The sequence below is a fragment of the Phaeoacremonium minimum genome, assembly GCF_000392275.1.
Source record: "Phaeoacremonium minimum UCRPA7 unplaced genomic scaffold PA7_03_scaffold_520, whole genome shotgun sequence".
Lineage (NCBI taxonomy): Eukaryota > Fungi > Ascomycota > Sordariomycetes > Togniniales > Togniniaceae > Phaeoacremonium > Phaeoacremonium minimum.
Window position 1 is genome coordinate 80,005 of NW_006921422.1, and position 3,220 is coordinate 83,224.

General features: G+C 52.0%; 1 protein-coding gene across 1 annotated transcript; it reads right to left on the minus strand.

The window, feature by feature from the left end:
* Positions 1 to 1,023: 1,023 nt before the first annotated feature.
* On the minus strand, positions 1,024 to 2,389 carry UCRPA7_7393 (putative guanine nucleotide-binding protein subunit beta protein; the record flags this gene model as incomplete). Its single annotated transcript, XM_007919911.1, has 5 exons — positions 1,024 to 1,044; positions 1,125 to 1,244; positions 1,295 to 1,384; positions 1,438 to 2,156; positions 2,251 to 2,389. 5 exons carry the CDS (start codon positions 2,387 to 2,389, stop codon positions 1,024 to 1,026), a joined length of 1,089 nt encoding a protein of 362 aa, XP_007918102.1.
* Positions 2,390 to 3,220: the final 831 nt, after the last annotated feature.

Genomic DNA, 3,220 nt, shown 5'->3' on the forward strand with positions numbered 1-3,220 from the left:
TTCAACAGAGCATTCAGTATAACTATAGTACAGGCAAATATAATAGACTTGAGAAGTCCCCTCGTGGCGCCTCGTTCAGTTCAATCTTCCTCCTACGCTTAAACAAGCAAAATCCAAGAGGCTCGAGAACCAACGACGGACTGGAGGAAGACTTCAACGTACTCAACGGGTTCGCGAGGAATAATCAGTCGTATAGAGAAGCCGTACCACAGCAATCCTCCCTCCCCTCGCGCTCTGTATGGCCGTCTCGTTTCGAGACCAGCCGGTGGACCGTTTTACTTCCCAGACTTTTAGCAGTATCAACAGTGGCTGCGAAAGAGATCAAAGCCATATTCTTCTACCGTTTCCCCCTTGACTAACTCAAACAATACAATGACAACTTCCCGAGGAAACACTGAATATGAAACTGGCGGGGCTAGAAGGAGGACTGAATGTGCGAGAGGGTTATTCGATATGGCCTCAGTGGCATGGTTACACCAATGTACTGGCTCTTCTGATGATAGACCCCACACTATGTTGACACAAGGCGAGATGTAGCACAGATGATCAGGTACCCATGAGCCACCCGATCAAATATTACAGCTCGACCAACATGCCAGTCTGACTTAAGTCTCGTGGTAAAAAGACATATTTCTAAGATACCATAAAGCTGCTGCAAACGATGAAACCTTCTTTCAAAGTTCCAGGAAAAGCCAGTACGCATGACGTAGACTCCAGAGCGGACATAGATGCCGAGAGAGGACTTTGGTGCAGAAGCCACCGGTCAAGATGCTATCCTGAGCAGGTATCTGACTATATCAAGAATTCTGAATTGAGGTTCGAGAAGGGCGAGGAAGAGTGTTTCGGCAAAGGGATTTTGGTATGGTTGCAATAGAGTCGTGACTTCGTCCTGTTACGCCGGGTGCCGAGGATTAAGAGGGCGTATGCAGGTGAATTAAGAGCAAAGAAAGTACTCGCGAATTCGAAGTGGCGTGCTAGGTATGGTATATTCAGACGACGGTCGTTTAATCGTCACCAAGGCGTTTAATATGCCCAGATTTTGAGCTATCAAACCAGTCAATCGCTGTATCTGGGTATTGCAGACGGCGGCCTATGAGCTGCCGGTATGGGGAATGTATGCTTACCAGTGAATCCCAAGAACCAGTGCACAGACTTATGCCGTCGTTGCTCACGCCCAAGCAGCTGACGCGGTTCTCGTGGCCGACAAGTGAACCAACCTTCTCACCTCGAGTCACGTCCCAAACCTGTGAACATTAGTTATCGCCCCAAACCAAGGAAGCAATGTACTTCTCACCTTGCACTCGAAATCGTCATAACCAGCAAATAGCAGGCGGCCAGACACCGAGGTAGCGACTGAGGTGATACCGCAGAGGATTGATTCCGACTGGCATTCAAGGTCAGCATTACACATATGAATGCAATCGAGTGTTGACTTACGCCGTAGACGTTGAGTTCACGGTCAGCACGAATATCGAACAATCGGCAAGTAGCGTCATCGGAGCCGGTTACGAAAGAATGACCGTCAGGGAAGAATTGGATGGCGTTGATATCGGACTCGTGGCCTGCAAAAGTCTGGACCGCCTTACCCGCTCGGATATCCCACAACTTGGCGAAGGCATCGCAGGCACCAGAAATGAAGGTGTTCTGGTTTGTTGGGTTCAGGCTGATACTCATGACATCACCAAGGTGGTCGGCGAATTCGATCACTTTGGTGCCAGTCTCAATATCCCACTTCATGCATGTCATGTCTCCGGAGGAGGTCAAGATACTCCGGTCATTGATAAAACGACAACAGGAGAGATAGCCGGCGTGGCCAGACAACTCACGAGCCACCCGAGTCGGGCCATCCCGATTCTGATTCAGGTTGTAAATGGAGCAAATATTGTCCAAACCACCGCACGCAACGTAGTTTCCGCTTGGTGCGTAGGCGCAAGTCATGACCCAGGACGACCTAAGAGGAATTGCGTGGACTTTGTTGGTGGTGTAAGCATCCCAGATGATGAGCTTGCCGTCTTGCGAGGCGGAAACGAGATGCCTTCGGTCAGTAGACCAATGCATGGCGTAGATCTTGGCCAGATGGCCCTTCAGCGTCCTCTTGGTCTTCATCAGCTGGTTCTTCGGGATCGGGTCGTGAGCTTGCTGCGCAACAGCGCGCACTGAAATGAGGTTAGCACCATCGGGCAGCAGTCACAAACTGCGCAAACGATTGCAATGCATTCGCAGCGCAGTTGTGGTATAGGCAAGTCTCACATGTGGTATCGGCGAGCTCATCCTTCTTCCTCTTGATTCGGTCCTTTAGTGTCTCAGCCTCGCGACGCGCCTGCTGGATCCTCGCCTGCATCGCCTCGGGCGACACATCATTTGGTCTTTGCGAATCCATTGTGGTCATTGACGACGGTGATGGCGGGACTGTCGGATGGGCGATGGGCGGCTCTCCGTCGATGGATTGGGAGGTCGAATTGCACTGGCTGAACACGGGTCAACGGGGAAGGAGGGAAGGAGAGCAGTTAGTTCTGGATGTTGTGGGAGAAAATGCAAGCTTCCAGGGGGCCTGGGCGGCGCGGACCAGTAAAACAGCTAGCACGGCCACTAAGCTGGGCCAAAAAGATTATCGATGGGCCGCAGAGTGGAGAGGGGGAGGGTGCGCTACCAAGGTAGTATGGTGTGCAGTGCGGTACGGTAAGGTCGACGGGGGGGAAAGCACGATGAGAGTAGAGTGGTTGAGGAGGAGGCAGGTGCGTCTGAAAGGGAGGAGTGGTCAATTAGAAAGCAGCCAGCAGGTGCGACCGGGGGCTAGGTAAGGTTCGGCCTTTGGGAAGGTGCAACGGCTCGGTTGCTCCTTTCTTTCTTGTCCGGCCCACTCACTTGGCACTCACCTAATTGGGTCCCTCACTTTTAAAGGTGCTCGTTCGTTCGTTATTCACTGGTGGCACCTGCCAAATGGACGACTTTGCGACGGTGATGTGACGGCGAGGGAACGGCCTGAGTGCTGGCTGGTAGACGCACAGTGGACTCCTGGTGGATGAATAAATGGATGGATGGATGGCGACCTGTCGGTGAGACGGATGAGATACAGAGAAAGGAGAGGATTTTCAGGGTGAGGACCGGAATCAATGAACTACAGCACCCAGGATTGGCTCACCGCGACACGGTAACCAAAAGAGATCACAGAATTGCAGCTTTCTGGGAATATTAAGGTCCTCTCAATCGGGCATGGCTC